General features: G+C 40.4%; 1 protein-coding gene and 1 non-coding gene across 4 annotated transcripts in view; one reads left to right on the top strand and one right to left on the bottom strand.

Moving 5' to 3' along the window:
• TERF1 (telomeric repeat binding factor 1) overlaps positions 1-10,515 on the bottom strand; it is a 43,017-nt gene extending 32,502 nt beyond the window's left edge. For 2 of the 3 annotated variants that reach the window (XM_045849437.1, XM_045849439.1), the window contains exons 1-2: positions 10,161-10,515; positions 3,640-3,735 (exon numbers count right to left, since the gene is read on the bottom strand). In XM_045849437.1, the coding sequence (XP_045705393.1) occupies positions 3,640-3,735; positions 10,161-10,467 (403 nt within the window). In that variant the 5' untranslated portion in view covers positions 10,468-10,515. The remainder of the gene's footprint in view (positions 1-3,639; positions 3,736-10,160) is intronic. The other variant, XM_045849438.1, reaches the window with a different exon arrangement.
• Positions 9,084-9,157, top strand: LOC123825875. The gene has a single exon (XR_006786971.1). It is a non-coding gene; the product is annotated as a small nucleolar RNA SNORA17 (small nucleolar RNA).
• Positions 10,516-18,591: the final 8,076 nt, after the last annotated feature.

The following is an 18,591-nucleotide window of genomic DNA, read 5'->3' as shown; positions in this document are numbered from 1 at the left end:
GCAAAATTAGAGGGAGCATGCAATTTAATACTAGCAGTTTCCATGATTCCTACTTTATTTCCTGTGGTTCTCTCCTAATTGTTTCACCAACATTTTGGATATAAAAATATATTCATTCATATACTAAGCCTCCTTATAGTCTAGGCTCTGTGCCAGGTTCTGAGGATACAAACATGAAGAAGAAAAAGCTTCTGCCCTTGTGGAACTCCCATGCTAGCCATGAAGGAAGACATGTAGACAAACCTATGTGACTAGGACTTCACTATAATCACACAGGGTGGGGAAAAGTAGGTTTACAGTTGTTTGTATGGAAAAAAATACAGTAACTAATAAATAATATAAGAATAAACTCCGTGTTTTGTATATACTCAACTGTAAACCCACTTTTGCCCTATATTATGGCCTCAGATGATTCCTAGCCATACCTTGGAATCATCTGAGGAACTCTTAAAAATTACTGATGCCTAGGCCTACGCCAGAGAATGATTTAGTTAGTATAGGGGAGAGGCCATGCATCTCTATTTTTTAAAAACTATCTAGGAGAGACTAGTGTATTTGAGGCAAAGAGTATTAGATCTAAGAAGGGATATTAGAAGAGAACCTTCCCTCAAAGAGAAATCATTTGAACTGGGTCATTAAGAACAAACAGAAGATAACCAAGAGAAAAGGACAAAAATGGAAAGAGAATATTTCAGAAGATGGAGCAGAAGAACATAAGGCAGGTGTACAAAAGATATTCAAATTCCTAGTTAACATTTATTGAGGCCCCACTATGTGTCAGGCACTGTGCTAAGTGCTTAACATCCAGTATCTCCTTTGTCCACACAATTTCCTTAGTAGTGTACACAATAAAAAAGGGGCACAATAACCTTGTTTTTTAAAGGAGAACCTGAGATCTGCAGAGTTCACACAGCTACCAAGCAGTAGAAGCAGACAGCAGAACCCTTAAAAAGTACTATGTTTCAATGAAGGTGCATTTCAGGAATAACAAGATGGCTGGTATGACCAAAGTACATGTAAAGCATGAAGTAAAAATGCAAAGGCAGACTGCCTAGTCCTTGTTCATTTCACATCTGCTTTCTTTAACAGCCATCTTTCCTAATAAATCTTTCCTGACTGACATTACTAACCCCCCTCACTAATCTGCCTTCCTTCTTATAACTGAGATATAGAATATATGTTTACGTTAGATCTTCAAAAAATTTACAGCGTAACCTTTCAGGTAGGATGTGGGATACTGCAGCAGGCCAACACTCCCACAACTAGAAAAAACTAGATAAATTGCAGTCGTGTTGCTGTAGGCATGGGATAGCTGCAGAAGCAATGAGGACTTGATGAACCACAGTTCCAGTGGGAGAGTCCTGAGTGAGCTGACGCTTTGTAGCCATTTTCTTTCCTGAGCCCATTTGCTATTCAGGCTGAGAGGATCCAGTGTATTTCATACAGAGATTTTACTGGGGTAAGACAAATGAAAAAAGCTTCTGGTGGTTTCCTTGGGGCTAGCTTGGTGGACTGGTAACTAGACAAACTGAAAACAAATGTTTTTCCCCCACAGAACATTTGCTGAGTTCTGGGACAGTGTAGGAAGCTGGGTGGAAAGGGAGGGAAATCTCCCAGAGTTGCATGGGTCTTAAGATATAAAGTCCCATGAAAGGAGAAGCAAACAAACATTTCCCCTTCACAGCATTTGCCATATTTTAAAGCTATGTGGGGCAGAAGACTAAAGCTAACATGGTAGCCCCCAGCTATATGCAATTATTCAGCAATTAAAATATGCTAATCTAAAGACTTACTACAAAAGGGGGTAAAAATCTCATTAACATATTTTATATTGATATATTGGCACATATTTTAGAAATACTAGGTTAAAGAAGATATTGCTAAAATTAATTCCACCTAATTCTTGGTAATTTATTTAATGTATCATTTCCTTTATCATTATAAAGCATCTGCCATCATCGTCCCATTACCTTTTTTGTCCTGAAATCTATTTTGTCTGACACAAGCACAACTACACCCACTTTTCTCTGGATGCCATTTGCTTGCAGTATCATTTTCCAGCCCTTCATTTTTCTAAATATTTTTACTTAATGGTGTTATTACAAAACTTCCCATTATATATGAGGCCCACATTATATTTCTATCAGGCGATGCTGATGTAAAACAACAAATAAAAAAATGCAAAAGGGTGTGTATAGTTGAAAATCCAATAAATAAATTAAAATGAAATTTAAAATGCATCTCACTTGAGTCCATTACAGTGAAATATATTTATTTTTGGTAATAGTCCCTGGCCTATTGTATCTAAGATATACTCAAAGCAGGATTCTAGTGAATTTAAGATTAAACTATGGGGGGTCATACATAAAATCTGAGTTTCCTGCACTCTTTTTTTGGGAGGAAAGGAAGGGGGGAAAAGTAAGATACACTGAAAAAATGCCAAGCACAGTTGAGCACCGCAGAATATTTTGTTACATTTAACTGCAAAACAACTCTATTAACAACCATCTTAACTTATGGTCTGCATGGTCAGAAAATCTCCAATTGTGTCCACATCAGCCTGTTTTTCTCTTCAGCAACAGGCCTAGACCCACCTATAATTCTGTCTTTCTCACATCTCCTCTGCCTCTAGTCCTGTCCACAATGACTCCAGACCTAACTAACAAAGCATACTACATGAGCCAGATAGACTAGTGAGGGCCTTGGGAGTAGTATTAACACACTGGGATTTCATGTAATACAACATGTTCGTAAGTAAGCAGTTTCATGTAAGTATTGCCTACCGCTTGTATAAGCATTGTATGAACCAATATAAATATGTAATTATTTGCATCAAAAGATCCTTTAAATAACTATGGTGTAATATCAGCCATTATTGATACACTGAATTAGGCATGTCTGTTACAATCTAAAATGAACTTTGGGTACAAGGGACAGGATATTATAGATGTAAATCATTTCCCTCTTATAAGTACGTGCTGAAATCAAGTAAGAGGCTTCAAATATCATAGTTGCTAGTAAAAAATGGAGTGTGCATAACAGGATGAGTCACCACAAAAGTAGTCAAAGAACATATATGTATAACCCATGGACACATTGTGGTGATGGCCAGAGGGAAGAGGCAGTGGAGGCTGGGAGGAGGGGGCAAAGGATGGGGGGAAATGGGGACATTTACAATAATGTCAACAATAAAAATAAAGAAAAGATTTTAAATTACAAATTTAAATTAAAATCTCCAAGGTACAGTCTGTGAAGCATAGGACCCTGACAGCAGCATCAGAGTCACCTGGGAACTTACAGGAAATGTAACTGAAAGGGCCCCTCAACAGTCCTATTGCACATCCTGAATCAGAAATTCATGGAGGGGAAGGGGACTTAGCATTCTGGGTTTGTTTGTTTGTTTTTTTCAACAAGTTCTCTAACAATACTGAAACAGGCTAAAGTTTGAGAACCAATGCTCTAAGAATATAGGAACTATAGTTTTTACTTGCTTTAGAAATGCTTGTGTGTAAACATACATGACAAATACATATGGGCAACACTCAAAAACAAATGACAGCTCTCACCTGTTTCTCCTCATTGTTTTATTTTAGACATGGATTGAAATATTTCCAATATAAGATAAAAACACATATTTACCAAGAGCTTTTCCTGCAGCAATTCTTGTCAAAAACTGACATATATACACAGTTCTTAATTGATAAGCTGTTAGACTGGATAATCCATGAATAATAGCTGAAAAAGAAAAAAGTGAATTTTATTAAAACATTGAAAAAACCCTTGCTCTGACTTGTGTGGCTCAGTTGGTTGGGTGTTGTCCTGAAAAGCGAAAGGGTATCCATTTGATTCTGGTCAGGGCGCATGCCTGGGTTGGGGCTGGTCCTCGGTTGTGGTGCATGTGAGAGTCAACATATTGATGTTTCTCTCCCTCTCTTTCTCCCTACCTTCCCCCTCTCTAAATAAAAAAAATAAAATCTTAAAAACAAACAAACAAATAAAAGAGTCCCCACTAGCCTTGCAACCAGGGGAGCAATGGGCAGAGGAAGCTCATCCTGGGCTAACCCCCTGAACCTGTCTCCAAAGCCCTGTTTTCTCTGACTCTTCACTGCTCTTAACAGCAGCTCCGCCGAAGCTCAGTTCTTTCCTATAATATTTCTGGAGAGACAAGGCGGCTCCCCCTAGGCTCTCTCCTGTTCTAAGTTCTCCCTGTTTCACTATCCCCAGCTTTAATAAACATAACTCTCAAAAATAAAAACAAAAAATCAGAACAAGAAGACAGCAATAAACACTTATAAAATAAAGCTGGCGCTTCACAAGTAGAACAATAAATATTTAAAACTACTTTCACGGGTAGCGCTTAACAAAAAGGGAACTACAGATCCAAATAATAAAATGTGTCAAGTCACTATCTGGAAGCTTATTTTATACCTTCAAATTCATAATATTATAGAAAATATTTTATATTATTTCTGTCAAGGTTTCAGTTAAGTGAGTCTGTTCAGTTTCAAAGATTTATTTTATTTTATTTTAAGATTTTATTTATTTATTTTTTTTTTTAGAGAGAAGGGAAGGGAGGGAGAAAGTGAGGGAGAGAAACATGAATGTGTGGTTGCCTCTCATGCATCTCCCACTGGGGTCTTGGCCTGCAACCCAGGCATGTGTCCTGACTGGGAACCAAACCGGCAACCCTTTGGTTCACAGGCCTGTGCTCAACCCATTGAGCTACACCAGCCAGGGCTCAAAACTTTATTTTAAAAATATTTATTTATACTAATCTCCCAAATATCTGAATACTGACCAGATGTTATGTTAGACAGTGAGTATATACAATGTCAAGTAAACCATAATTCTGGACCATGTAGCAATGAAAGACAAATGACTGAACAACTAAAGTAAAAATGTGGGGGCAACTGAAAAAGATAAGTATAGAATGCTACAGAAGCATATAGCAAAGAAATGTTACATCAGGTAAGTCTTCTCTGAGGAAACAATGTTTAAGACCTAAAGGTGCCATTATATAATACTTCACCTAGGACTGACTTGGTAAATATAAAAACCAAAAAGCAATTCGGCAGGCACTAAGCAGATAAAACAAATAAATACATTTCCTCAATTCTAAACTGCCATAATCTTATAACATACCAGCAATTATCTGTGGGGAGGGAAGGAGTGTGCAAATATAGCCATAAGATATTAAATAGGATTCAAAAACAGCACACAATTTAAATAAAATTTAAACACAATTCATTCAATATTTCCTGAACATCTACTTCTAGCCAATATTAGGAACTGATGACTGAATGGTAAGATAGCCAGCTGGTTCCTGCCCCTCACGTGGTTTTAGTCTAAAACAGCACAAATTAAATTACACACCATCGTCTTTCTGCACAAGGAAAACCTACTCTAATTGAACCTAGCTAGCTGCTTCTCCCATACCTGTACCAAACACTGCTGGCAGAAAAATGCATTAGGGAGGATCTAATAACTAGCAACAATAACAACTATATTTAAGCACGTGTAACACCAGGCACTATTCTTAAGTACTTTATACCAGTGGTTTTCAACTGGGGGTGATTCCGTCTCTTAGAAAACATTTAGTGTGACAATAAACTCACAATTATCAACTACTGAACCTAAAATAACAAAAACAAAGCAAACTAGAACAGGAACAGAATCACAGAAATGGAGATCACGTGGAGGGTTATCAGCCGGGAGTGGGTAGAATGGGGAAAAAGGCACAGGGAGTAAGAAGCATAATTGGTAGATGACAGGAGGACTTAAGAGTAGTATAGGAAATGCAGAAGCCAAAGAACTATATGTATGACCCATGGACATGAACTAAGGGGGAGGGGGGGTGCAATGCTGGAGGGAATGGGAGTGGTGGGTGGAGGGAGCTGTAAAAAAATGGGGTAGCTGTAAGAGCATAATCAATAAAATATACTTAAAAAAACATTTAGCAATGTCTGGAGCCTTTTGGGTTGTCATGGGTGGAAGGGGCTGCTAATGGCACCTACTGGGTGAGGTCAGAAGTGCTGCTAAATATCCTACAATGCACTGGGGCACCTGCATCCCCCCATGCACCTCCACCTCATGCACACACAAAACAAAGAATTATGAGGAGCAAAATGTCAACAGTGCTGAGGTTGAGAAACCTTGCTTTACACATATCCATTCATTTGGTTCTCTCAACAGCCCTATGAGGTCATTACTATTATTACCACCATTTTACAAGTTAGGAAATTGAGGTACCAAGAGGGTAAGTACTTGCTTTAGGTCTTACAGCTATAAAGTAGCAGGACCAGGAATCAAATTCAGACAATTTACTCTGGAGTTCATATTCTTAATCACTACCCTGCAGTCCACAGTGCTTCCCATGGTGGGAGACAGGTTAGAAATAAGAATCTGGAAAAGGTGTCATCTGACAGGCGTGAGAACAATTCTGGGTTGGAATGAAAGAGCTAAGAATTTTCTAAAAAGCATCAAGTTGTACATTTTTTTACAATCATGAAGTATAATAAATGAAGTTCTATAGATGGGATAAAATGAGTCCCTTCAGTCAAAAATGGAATACAGAGACAAAACAATGTTCACAATTTGCTTATCTTCCACTGATTAGAACAGTAACTTGAAAAACAGTTCCCTTTCTCTGGGATTCTGTGCCCTTAACCTGAATAAAATCGAAGTGGCCTATATTATTTCTCTGGTCTTGAGCTAGAACCTTGAAAGGGGTTTTTATGTTTTTCATAAATTTATTTCTTAGAATGGTTTTAAATTTACAGAATTATTGTGTAAAAACAGTAGAGGTGCCATATACCCTCTAGTTTCTCCTATTATTTTTTTAAAGATTTTATTTACTTATTGTTAGAGGGGAAAGGAGGGAGAAAGAGAGGGAGAGAAACATCAGTTGGTTGTCTCCTGCATGCCTCTGAATGGGGACCTGGCCTACAACCCAGGCATGTGCCCTAACTGGGAATCGAACCAGCAACCTTTCAGTTTGCAGTCTGGTGCTCAATCCACTGAGCCACACCAGCCAGGGCAGTTTCCCCTATTATTAACATCTTATATTAGTTTGGCATATGTTAATGAACTGACATTGATGCACTAACTAAAGTTCACACTTTATGCTTATTTCCTTAGTCTTTACAATGCCCTTTTTCTGCAAGATTCCATCCAAGGCACCACATTACATTTAGTCATTAGACTTCCCTTGGTTTTGATGACCTTGACGGTTTTGAGAATTGTATTGGGATATGTCTGATTTTTTACCTCTCATGATTAGACTGGAGTTAAGAGGCTTGGGGAGGAAAACCACAGAGGCACAGTTCCATTTTCATCATATATCAAGTATACATACTACCAACTATCACTGATAAGCCTGACCTTGACTGCCTGAGTGAGGTAGAGTTTGTCAGGTTTCTTTATTGTATACTCTTTCTTCCCCTTCTCATCCTGTACTCTTCAGAAGAAAGTCCCTATGTAAAGCCCCCAATTAAGAAATTGGTGGTCATGCTCTACCTCCTTGACGACAGGGTAGCTGCATAGATTACCTGAAATTCTTCATGGGAGATTTGCCTCTTCTCCCACTTATTTAATTATGCCATCATTTATTTATATCTGTATGGATTCATGGATATTTATTTTATACTTTGGGTTATAATCTAATACTTTTTACTTTCTTGTCCATGTTGTTTCAGCTTTAGCTATTGGGGAGCTCTTGCACTCAGTAGCCCCACTGATGTGGGTATTTTTGTTTTGTCTTTAGCACTTCCTTACTTTCTGGCACAAAAATACCCCAGGTTCATACTGTACATTTCCTGTCCCAGTACTATAATCAGGCCATTTCTCCAAAGAGCTCTGGTTCCCCTTATGGATAAATAGTATTGGGAACCAAGACTTGAGAGGTAGGTGTACTTGTTGATACAAGGGTTACACTGAGTCTATAACTTTCCATCTAACAGAACAAGGGAATTAATGAGTATAGTACCTGGGTCCATACATTTATAAAAATATGCATATGGCCCTGGCTGGTGAGGCTCAATGGGCTGAGTGTTGGACTGCAAACAGAAAAGTTGCCTGTTCCATTGTCAGTTAGGGCACATGTCTGAGTTGCAGGCCAAGTCCCTTGTTGGGGGCATGTGAGAGACAATGATCCAGATTGTTTCTTTCATACATCAATGTTTCTCTCTCTCCCTCTCTTTCTCCTTCCCTTTCCTTTCTCAAAAAATAAATAAAATCTTTAACAAAATAGTCATCTTTAAGTGAAAAAACAAGCAAGCAAAATATAACTAGAGACATTGAAATTAAGAACAATCTGACAGTAACCAGAGAGGAGGTGGGAGGGGATAAAGGGGGGAAAAGGGGAGGGGTTTTCAGGAATGTGTATAAAGGACACATGGACAAAACCAAAGTGGGGTGGGATCAAGGGTGGGAAGGGGGGTTGGCTGTGGTGGGTGAGAGTGGCATGGGGGGGGGGAATGGAGATAAGTGTACTTCAACAACAATAAAACAAATGTGGGAAAAAAATGAAATCAATAAAATAAAATTATCCTCTGGTGAGGATTTAAAAAATATGCAGATGTATTTCTATATCTAGCCATCAATACCTATTTTAAGTTAAACGAGCTCATGTTTCCAACTGAAATTCATCACCACATAGATAATTCTAGCCTCCTCCCCAAAGAGGATTTTTTAATAATTCTAATTATGGTGCACTGGCTTCAATCCAGGACTTAGCTTTCTTGAGTTAAATTAATGATTCTAGTGGTATCTGTGACACAGTCAGAGGAAAGATTCTTGTATTGGATGATAGGGCATGGGTGTAGAATACCCCTTAAAAGGGGTTAAAAGCTATCAATATTTTAGGTTGCTTAACTAGTTTACTTCTCTATACACTATTTGCCTAACTCCTGGGATTAATATGGTTTTAAGTATTTCTATTTAATATTATCGTGGGGCTGCATTTGGCTGCAATAAGTTGAATGCCAATTCTGCAATAAATACTAGAGCATCTGTAACTGCATAGAAACTTCATTTCTTTAATATGACCTTTTCTCCTTTCCTTCTTTGTGATTCAAACCGGCCTCACTGCCCCTAGAAGTGTTGCAGATGTGGCTGTTGTGTCACATTTTCTATCATTAGGTGGCGTACACTCAGCATTCTGGCTGGGGTCTGGATGATGGACATCTGACACTTGGAGACAAAAAATAAAACTGGCCTCACCCAGCATCCTGACTCACCTGCCTTCTTCTCCCTTAATAATTAAGCCCTCAGGACAGTGAGGTTCTGGCTGGCATCACATAATCTTAGGAATCCATCATGTGTCTGACATCAGAACCAGATGCACTGATCAGCGACCCCTACCTTAGCACTCACCAAACAAGAGAGACCACAACCCTGACTCCCTTAGTCACCCTGATTAATAATGACCCATGGCTTGGAAGCTATTGGGAAGCCAGGTATTGGAGCATTAGCTCATCTGCCTTTTGGCTTGGATCACTTTCTAAAAACAAACCCTTACTTTACTTTCCTTGCTGCAAACTTCTGTTCATGTCTTACTGGGCTTTGATACAAGCAGGCAAACGGACTCCCTAGTACGGTAACGCATCTTTCTGTTACCATTCAAAACGCCAGGACCTATGGACCTTCTCTATGGACCTATGTCTTTATTCATCATTTACGGGCTGTAAATGTCTAGGCAGTAGATTTCATTGACTGTTACTATTATTCTGAAGTCTACAATACTGAGTAGCAGGCCAAATGCGGTTTCAGTAGCTCACAGATTAACAGAAAACACTGAGGCCTAGATCACTTGGAGACCACAATGACTGTTGACTAACTGCCATTAGAGAAATACCTGAGTCGAAAGAAAAACATTATGCCAACAAAGACAAAAGGAATTGGACATTCGGTTAGGCGCGATTTTGTACAACTGGAACTCATTTAATCTTGTATCAACTCTAAACGGGATCTTATTGTCACTTTTATCAGAAAAATTTAGAATCGGAGAAAAACTGAGGAGCTGACAATAGGCGGATGCGAAATTACAGCGAACAGTTCAATCTTGCCCTCTGCGCCTCCGCTCTTCAGCCGATCCTTCAGGGGGTGAGTTCCGCAAACTAGGCCTCCGCCGTCCGCCCGCCCACCGCGTACGCGGCACTCACCCTCTGCGCTGTCGCGCATTCGGTGGAAGTCCTCGGAGCGGTCGTCGCGAAAGGCTCGGCAGAGAGAGAGGCAGAGGAAATCCAGCATCCAGCCGCCAGCTACCGCCTCAGCCTCCGCCACCAAGCCCTCATCCTTCTCTTCCTCCGGGGCCCCCATCTCAGCCTGACACTCGAACAGCTCCTGGCATTCGAACGACTCCTCATTATCTTTCGCCCTTTCCCACAGAAGTTCATCCGAGGGTCCCGCATCCTCCCCGTCCGCACGCCCCCGGGAGCTAGGAGACCCTCCGCCACTACACGCCGCCATGTTCCACCACAAGCGCGGTTTTGCTATTTTGAACTCCGGGCGACAATTGGCTTGCGCCGTAGGGCGGGGATGGTGCCACGGCCGGCTCTTCCGCAGGGGATTCACCAATCACACCTCCAGGATGGGCTAGCGGCTCGAGCCTGACTTTTGATTGGCTTAGACTTGTCTTGCCTCCGGAAGTTAATTTCCTGTCACTATAGCGCCAGGCTTTTTTTGTAAACTAGGTAAGTCTACATTGGGAGCGGAGAGAGGTACCTAAGAGATAAGTGATTGGAACAGACTCTATTATTCAAGCGTAACACTTTAGATCTTGGTATTCACCTAATACACTACTACGCGAACACAAACCAAAACTGTTACAACTGTTTTACATTCGTGCTCCTCCAACCTTAATGTGCATAAGAATAACTTCCGGGACTTGTTAAACACAAGCGCTGGGCTTCACTCAAGTATCAGTTCTATAGGTCTGGATTCCGGTCCCCGAATTGGCAATTCTAACAAGTTCCCAGGAGATGCTGAGGCAGCTTGTCAGGGGACTACATTTTGATAATCACTACTCTAGAATAGAACTAAGCTATACAATGCAGCTTATTCTGAACTTTGAAATTTATCTACAACTTGGTGGTGGTGGGGAGGAATTTGGTTATATTATGTTTGTTTATGTAGGTGATAGTACATGAGTGTATTCACTTTATGAAAATTCACTGAACGTGATTTATACACTTTTCAATAATGTGTGTCATATTTGAATAAAAAGTTTACCTTTAAAACCTTACTGTTTATAACACAGCCAACATTATCAAAACCTTTATGTGTTTTAAATTTACACATTATTGCCTTAAGGCCAGAGTTTAAATGTTGAGTCATTAAAGCACTTTATTATAGCCATTAAGAAGTCTTAGGCTGGGTCCTGGCCTGGTAGCTCTGTTGGTTGGAGCATTGTCCCCATACACCAAGGTTGCAGGTTCAGTCATGGTCAGGGTGTAACAGGGTGTAGCCAAGAAGGGGGCCCCAAATAGGGATTTGGAATGGGGTCCAGAACTCAGGGTGTCCAGGAAATATTAGGATGTTTTCACCGCCCCCGCCCCCACCTCCCAGTTGTAGGTTGGGGGAAGGGATAAACAGAGCAGGGCCATTGAGAGCTCTTTTGTACAGCAACAGCTTTGCAGCTAATCCATGGCATGGCCATTTAGCATACCTATAGCCTTTGGCTGGTCACTTAAATATGCTAAATAGCTGTGGCCATGCTCTGGGCCATGGGGATGGAAAGGGACTCTCCCCACCCCAAGATATGACTGGGGGGCAGGTCCCCCGAGTTACAGTGCCTGCGTGGGAGCTGGGAGAAGATTGGTTCCATGACATGGGGCCACACCTGCCCAGACCCATGATGGCAGCCAGAAAAGCTGGAAAGGACAGGAGATTGAGGGCAAGTGTGGCCGAGTGTAGAAGGAGTTGGAAATGGGGCTGCAGAGGAAGATTGGCTCAGGGATTTAAACCCAGACACGGCAGCCATTGAGGAGAGAACCACTCGGTCTTTAGGTCTTTAGCAGAGTGGGGACTCCCACAGCCCTGCGAAAGAGAATCACCATGCAGCTTTAGCAGAGAATCGCCACTTGGCTTTGGCAGACTGGCGACCCCCATCCTCGCAGCCACTGGGGAGAACCACTCGGCTTTGCCAGAGTGGAGACTCCTGCAGCCATTGTGCAGGGAGGACCATGTGGCTGGAGCAGTGGAGAGAGAACCATGCTACTTTGCCAGAGTGGGGACCCCTGCAGCTTTAGAAGGGGGAACCACCACCTGGCTTTAGCTGGAGATCCTGGCGACACAGCTGATGGTGCTGGGAACCCAGGGAGGTCTCCCAGTCAAGATGGATTACTGGGAAGAACTGGGGGCTGCCTGAGCCACGAACTTCTATTTCTTTTCCTGCGACACGGTACCCCAGACTGGGAAAATGGGGGAAGGAAGGACTGTGTGTGTTTATAGATGTTTTAAGGGACTTTGGGGTTTTGATGAAGACATTAGGTCACTACTTTAAGTCTGTACAGCATTAAATAAATGTTTCCTTTTCACGAATCTCTGGCATTGAGAGATGTCTTTCCTCTGGTGGCAGACATAACAAACTTGGGGGATCCTTTTGGGTAATAGTATACCGTCCCCCCCTTGTTGTTTTGTAACAAGGGCACATACACGAATCAACTAACACATGCATAAATCAATCAGTTAAAAAAAGAATGCGTAGGTTAGAATGTCTTCTACCAGTTACCCACTAGCTATGTGTCTTTGACAAATTACGCCTCACTTTTTTCTTCTATATATTAGGCACAATACTAAAGTCCTCATCATTGGCTTATGGGGAGGATTACAGGTCTTAATACATGGAAAGAGTTTAGAAGGAAGCCAGGAATATACTAAGTGCTCCGTTAATACTAGCTGAACAAACAGGACATATGTGCTGCTTGGAAAGAGGGTGATGAGTCAGAAGGGATGCATCCTTCAGGCTCTAATGGTCCCATAGAAAGTTCCATTTTTAAACAATACAGAGGAATAGGGTCTAAGGGAGTGAGGGTTAAGGTGCATTATGAACACAAAAGAAACCTCAGGTTTCCAAAGTGAAACTTTGTTTTGGTCATGCAGTGCTCTCAAATGGGGCCTGCTCCTTTCTTTCCTCCAAGCCTCCTCTTCTTTCCAGTAGGAAGTTAAGGGTTTTTCTTAGGTATGTCAACCAATTCATTAAAAGCCATAAAGTAAACATGGCATATTTTTCTGTGGTTTCAACTTACTGAAAGATTTAGGGAAATGAAACATTTTTTCAATTATGTATAATGAAGTAGGATTTTTAAATGCATATTTTGATTAGCATTTAATCATAATCATCAACAAAATTTTTGTTTAGGGTTACTTCTAGCTATATACTGCATTCTCTGGCCTCTTCCCTTCCTGGTATTTCACTGAAGGGAAATTAAGAAACTGGACTATTTGGGTGGGTCTAAAAGTTATTTTAAAATCCCAATCCAGCAGAAAGTCAATAATGCAGAGTTTTATTGGTTGTGGGCCAGAAAAAAAAGCCTGGACTAGGAGGTCTCTCATTTAAAAAATGTAATTTTTAAACCTGCCCATCAGGATAGATGGCAGAATTATTCTCCTGAAATAGTAGTTTGACACTGCTATACCATCAGAAAACTCAACTGTAATTAGTGTAAACCAGATGCAATAAAACTTATAATATATGAAGTTCCAATAACACTTTAGCCACATATATGTTAATTTAGTGGCATCATAGATAAATCAAACGTATGGCACTTAAGTAAAATTTATATGTAATTGCTAAACAGTCTGTCATGGGAAATTTTTTTTTTTTGGCAGAAAAGTTTATAAGATACCATTCCTTTCATGATTGCTTTTAAGGAGGCAGATACTAGTAGTTCAAGGTGAATGAAGGGGTGGTGGAAGGGATAATCTTGAGTTTGATGATTTTTAAAGTCATCCCTTGGGTAAAATTAGGACATTATATTTCTTGCAAACTTGAGCTTATACAGAGAGATCTGATCAGATTACTGGGGAGGAGTAGAGAGGGGCCATAGGAGGAGGTTGCCAAGGCAATGATAAACAGTTTGGGACAAGGTTGGCTGAGAAGTTATATGCCTCCTGTGTGCAAGGAATTGTGGGCCAGAAAACTTAAACAGAAGGAAGGCAGAGACTGGCTCTCTTTCTCCTCCTTGAGGATTCCTGGATGATTCTGCTGTACCCACCTATGGTTCCCAAAGGATGGCATTTTAAATGGGAAAAGGAACTCCGGGCACAGACTAGGATTGGTCTGGCCTGGAAAAGGGTGGCAAAGTTATTTTTCTTTGGGGGTTCTAGAGGGAATGGTCTCTGAGGCAGAGGCCTGCCATTCGTCCAAAATTGTGTAGCTTTTGTATCTTACGTTGTTTTAGTTTATAAACTAACCTTATAGAAATAAGATACTGTATTTTGCTGTGTATAATGCACTTTAGTACATGAATTAGTACATGGATAGTACTAATTCTGTAGCTATAAAACTTTTTAATTATTTTATTTATGCCTATGTGTTAAAAGTGCAACTTTAGAAAGCAATAATGATATCTGCATGCAAAATAATATGGGATATGATAATAGGTTTTGTTTCCAAATATAAATAAATAATTGAATTAAAAAATTAAAATGAAAGATTTTTTTCCTGAAAGTTTGGGCCAAAAATGTGGGTGTGCATTGTACATGGAAGCATATTATATAATATGGGTGCACATTATACATGACAGCGCATTATATATGGCAAAATATGGTAATTAAAAACTAACGGGGGAAATGATAGGGGAACTGAGGAGTTAAAGATTTTAGCCTTAATTGATGGGCTTAAGTGATTAAAGCTGGAACTCAAGAGTTAGAGATTTTAGCCTCAATTGATATGCTTAAGTGACTAATGCACGAGGAAAACTGTTATTCCAAAAATTGTGTAGCTTTTGAATAAATACTCCTTTCCTTTTTCACCTCTGCTTTCAGAATTTTGCTTGGAGGTGGTGGTGCACAGCTGGACTGCAGGACCTCCCCTGTGGTTCAGTAACAGGCTGAGATACATAATTGCTACAGTTATCTTTAGTTAAAGTGCTGCTGTGTGGGGAGGCATTTGATTATTTATTTATTTATTTGCTTACTTAATTTTGGTGATGATCCTAAGATGACAACAGGAAAGCAAAGACTGAAGTTTTAGGGAGGCAAATGTGACTTCCTATAACGTGTGCTTTCTAACGATTACAGCGTTCCCACAATGAAGTACTGACAGGTAATGTTTCTCACCATTAGAGTCACTGATGTAGTGGCTGGAGACCATGAGCATGAGATACTGTGGGAAATTCTGCTGTGGACTGAATTGTGCCCCTTCCCTCATTCATATGTTGAAGCCCTAGTCTTCAAGGTGACTGTATTTGGAGATAGGGCCATTATAGAGATAAGTAAGGTTAAATTAAGTCTTAAGGGTGGGGCCCTGATCTGATAGGATTAGTGTCCTTATAAGAAGTGAGGACTCAGGGAAAGGTGGCCATCTACAACATCTGCAAGCCAGAAGAGAGAGACTTGACCAGAAACCAAATCAGCCAGCACCTTGATCATGGACTTCCCAGCCTTCAAACTGTGAGAAAATAAATTTGTTTAAGCCACCCAGTCTATGGTATTTTGTGTGGCAGCCCAAGCTGACAAATACAGATTTCCATAAAGCCTAGATCACATTCCCCACACCGCTGACATTCCCAAATCTGTTTTGCCTTGGATTACTTTCTAAGGAACACTCTGAAACCAGGCACTCTGACTCTATATTTCCTTTTCTCCCTAGAGGTCTCTCCAGGGGACCAGCCATAGTTCACTTTGCTTGTTGCTCTTCCCTAGGACCAGAGGTCCACCTCCCCTTTCTCTCTGAGAATTAAAGCCAAATAGTTAAAGAGTTAAAGCTTCCATGCACATCAACTTTTACATGTAAGTGCCTAGCTGTATGAGGGCAGCACTGCCAGGTCCTTCCATTTAACGACTTGGGATGTCATAGCACATTCAATTATTCTTCCTCACAAGAAGATTATTTCAAATGGAAAAAGATAATTTTGCCTTGTTTAAAAGATTAACTGTCCAGGAGGTGCCAAGTCATGGGCATCTCTTGAGACAACTAGCACAAGCTCTGTAAGATGGGGGGCAAGAGAAAGCCCCATCACAAGAAGTGAAAATATAAGCTAGGATGCCCTGCCACCAACACTAACATTGGCCCCACCACATACACACAATCCATGTGCTAGAAGGTAATGAGAAGTACTGAGCCTTGAGGCTGGATGTGGGTAACTTCTCCTGGAGCTTGGAGTTTTGTACTTGCAAAACAAGAATCATTGATTTTGCCTGAAAAGCATCTGACAATGAAAGGACTCTAGTAAAGATCTGCATGGTGCTTGCTGACAGCACACCTGGTATGGACAATGGTACAAATCCCACTGGGCAGCAAGAAGGGGGCTGACTGCTGAGGAGGAAGAGATTTTAAACAAAAAAAATGATCAAAGAATATTCAGAAAAAATATGATAAAACAAAAAAGAATGCCAAAATCAGCAGTCTTCTAGAAGAGCAGTTCCAGCAGGGTGAGCTTCAAGACCAGGCCAATACGGCTATGCAGATGGCTCTGTGCTAAAGGGCAAGGAGCTGGGGTTCTAGCTGAGGAAAATCAAGGTTCGGAAAGACAAATAAATCCTCTTTTCTCCTATCTTAGCTCATGTAATAAAGGTGTTTGGTAGATAGATAGATAGATAGATAGATAATTGACTCATCAGAGAAATTATTATTTTGATTTATTTCAGGTCCCAGTTGTTGGAGTTGGGAACAAATCTTTTTTTCTCATGCCAAAGGACCATGACGTTTTCCTTGAAAGAGGATACTCAATTTGTGGTCCGTGAAATTTCTGAATAAAGAGAGCCACTGTCTGCACTCTTTGGGGCCCGGCTGGAGTCTTGGAAAACCATAAGGAGAGGCGCTTGGTAGAGTTCAAGTGCATCAGCATTGGAAGGAAATTGACTTAAAGGGGTGCTACACATGGTTCTTAGAATTCTTGATAAATCTCATCTACATTATCATGATTCAGAGCAGAGTCAGACTGGGCTTGCCTCCTGTCCTGCCACTTATTAGTAGGGTTGCCAAAGCAAACTAGGGAACATCTTTATGCCTAGGTTTCCTTCTCTGTACAATGAAGGTGACCACAGAATTTCCTCATAGAGTTGCTGTGAGGATGAAATGACTTAAAGAAATCAGCCCTGGCTGGCGTAGCTCAGTGGATTGAGCGCGGGCTGCGAACCAAAGTGTCTCAGGTTCGATTCCCAGTCAGGGCACATGCCTGGGTTGCAGGCACATGCCTGGGTTGCAGGCCACGGCCCCCAGCAACCGCACATTGATGTTTCTCTCTCTCTCTCTTTCTCCTTCCCTTCCCTCTCTAAAAAATAAATAAATAAAATCTTTAAAAAAAAAAAAGAGATAGATTGTTTAAAAAAAAAAAGAAATCACTTAAAATGGCATCTGGCATAACATAAGTGCTTGATAATATTAGCTCCTACTGATTTTCTCCTTTGTGCTGATTTTCAAATGTTTTTGTACAGAATCCTTTTGACAACTTTATCTTACCTACCTTTATTATGAGTAATCATATTTTATTCATCATTTTAAATGTCAAAGTTTCGTTTTTATATCCCCAAGGCATGGGGCATCATCTCTATAATAGGTCAATTCAAACAGCAGAAAAGTGTAAAATTTCAGAAAAAGTATAAATTTCAGAAAAGTATATATATTATATGTGTTTGTAATTCCATTTATGTAAAAATTTAACGCTTGTAACACAATACCTTTTATTGTATATAAATATATTCATATGAAGGAGAAGTATATTCATGAGGAAGATGAACAGCAATAGTGCCACCCTGAGAGGGGAGGAGGGAACTGTTTTCAAATATATGAGATGGGACTTCCCGCTAAAATAGAATTATCTTCTGGAGGGTGGGCCCCTCACAGGCTTCTCCTGCTAGGTGAGTGTTTTAGGAACCCATCTGTAACACTGTACCAGCTGCCATTGCTGTGAGAGGCTTCGTTAAGCTCCAGTGAATTTTTTTTGAAGATCCTTTCAGTGTGCATTTGCCCAAGCTGCACTGGGTGTTCAGCAATTTTTGACTCAAAACAGCATGACCCCCATGCCCCACCCTCCCTATTTACTCGATTTTGCCCCAGGTGACTGATTTTTTTGTTTCCCCAGATGAAAAAAGTCCTCAAAGGGAAGTGTTTTGCTGATGTGGAAGAAGTGAAACAAAAATGGCAGAAGCACTAAAAGGCATCAAAATTGATGAGTTCAAAACTGTTTTGAGCAGTGGAAAAAAAAATCTTGATAGGTGTATTGCATCAAGTGGAGAGTACTTTGAAGTTGACTGAAGTTTAAACATGTAAGAATATATACACTTTTTTTTTTACAAATAAATTCCAGTTGTCTTTGGGTTCCCCCTCATATATATTGTCTTACTAAAAAAAAGACCTGAGGTAAATGAGGCAACATGTTAAGATTTGATAAGGTTGGGTGGTGGGTAGTTGTTTATTCTATGTTC

The sequence above is a fragment of the Phyllostomus hastatus genome, unplaced genomic scaffold (assembly GCF_019186645.2).
Source record: "Phyllostomus hastatus isolate PE091 unplaced genomic scaffold, TTU_PhHast_1.1 phas_contig_65, whole genome shotgun sequence".
Taxonomy (NCBI): domain Eukaryota; kingdom Metazoa; phylum Chordata; class Mammalia; order Chiroptera; family Phyllostomidae; genus Phyllostomus; species Phyllostomus hastatus.
This window is presented reverse-complemented; position numbering and strand designations above follow the sequence as displayed.